The sequence below is a fragment of the Alexandromys fortis genome, unplaced genomic scaffold (genome assembly GCF_014885135.2).
Source record: "Alexandromys fortis isolate MF-2015 unplaced genomic scaffold, M_Fortis_MF-2015_v1.1 scaffold_13, whole genome shotgun sequence".
NCBI classification, from domain to species: domain Eukaryota; kingdom Metazoa; phylum Chordata; class Mammalia; order Rodentia; family Cricetidae; genus Alexandromys; species Alexandromys fortis.
This window is the reverse complement of record NW_026067908.1, coordinates 3,179,483-3,180,875: the sequence shown is the minus strand read 5'-3', so window position 1 is coordinate 3,180,875 and position 1,393 is coordinate 3,179,483. Positions and strand designations below refer to the sequence as shown.

At 42.7% G+C, this 1,393-nt stretch overlaps 1 protein-coding gene across 1 annotated transcript in view; it reads right to left on the bottom strand.

Moving 5' to 3' along the window:
* Positions 1-566: 566 nt before the first annotated feature.
* CUNH1orf185 (chromosome unknown C1orf185 homolog) overlaps positions 567-1,393 on the bottom strand; it is a 15,219-nt gene continuing 14,392 nt past the window's right edge. Inside the window, exon 7 of the mRNA XM_050136438.1 lies at positions 567-940. Coding sequence (XP_049992395.1) covers positions 567-940 — 374 coding nt within the window. The remainder of the gene's footprint in view (positions 941-1,393) is intronic.

Below are 1,393 nucleotides of genomic sequence, written 5' to 3'. Positions count from 1 at the left end.
GCCTTAAGTTCTGAAGCTGAGACACTGAGGAAAAAAATAAATGGGCAGGAGAGATGGCCCAGTGGTTAAGAGCACCGGCTGCTCTTCCAGAGGACCCAGTTCAATTCCCAACACCCATATGGCAGCTCACAACTGCCTGTAACTTCATTTCCAGGGGATTTAACACCCTTACACAGACACGCATGAAGGCAAAACACAAATGCATATACAATAAAAATAAATAATAAAAAATAAAAGCCAGGGCTGGAGAGATGGCTCAGAGGTTAAGAACACTGGCTGTTCTTCCAGAGGTCCCGAGTTCAATTCCCAGCAACCACATAATGGCTCATAACCATCTGTAATGAGGGCTGGTGCCCTCTTCTGGCATAAAGGTGTATATGCAGGAGGAGCATTGTATACATAATAAAATAAATCTTGGAGAAAAAAAAAAAGCCAGTAAGGGCTAAAACCACTTTATGGTAAAAACAAGAAAAGCAAGATTAGTAAGGACTTGGTAGGAGACTAGAAGCTCGTAAGTCAGCTTTAACTTCTGATTTCACTGTATAGTAGGCTTCAAGAGAAAAGATTTATTCAGTATCACATGGAAGGTTGTGTATGCCAGCCTCTGTGTTTCTCTGTGAAAACATTTCCTCAGTGTTTTCATCTTTTTGAATGCCACAAAATGTCACATTCGTTGTGTTTCTAGGCCGTTCTTCTAATGAGACGCTTGACAGGTATGCTAACACCTTTTCTGCTAGAGGTTCCCCAAGTAAAGGCTCTGGGGGAGTCTTGACTTCTAGAGAGTCATTCGAGAACCACTCATTAGCTGCTTCCATGCTCCAGCTGAAGTGAGAGCTAGGGACCGACACTGTCACACTGCTGCCCTTTTCTACTGAGAGCATGTCAGGGGACTCTCCGTCCACAGGGTCCGGAAGGCAGAGTTCATCTTTAGAGTTGACTGCTGTTAAGGAAAAAAAAAGTCTGCTGTGAATATTACATATTGACAAGTCAAGTCTTCTGTTTCTCTGAGACACGGTTTCTTTGTGTAGCCCTGCCTGTCCCAGAACTAGCTCTGTACACCAGACTGACCTCAAACTCAGAGATTGCCTCTGCCTCTCGGGAGCTGGGATTAAAGGTGTGGACCACAATGCGTGCCTTTTTCAGAATTACTATGCATTTATCTGTTTATCTATGTACTTATTTATTTTGCTTTTTTTGAGACAGGGTGTCACTGTGTAGCTCTGGCTTTCCTGGAACTAGCTCTGTAGACCAAGCTGGTCTCAAACTCAGAGGTCCACTTGCCTCTGCCTCTTCTAGTACTGGGATTATAGATGTGTGCCACCATGTCCAATGGACAAGCCAAGTCTTTTTTTTGTTTGTTTGTTTTTTGTTTTTTTTTTTAAATTTTTTTTAT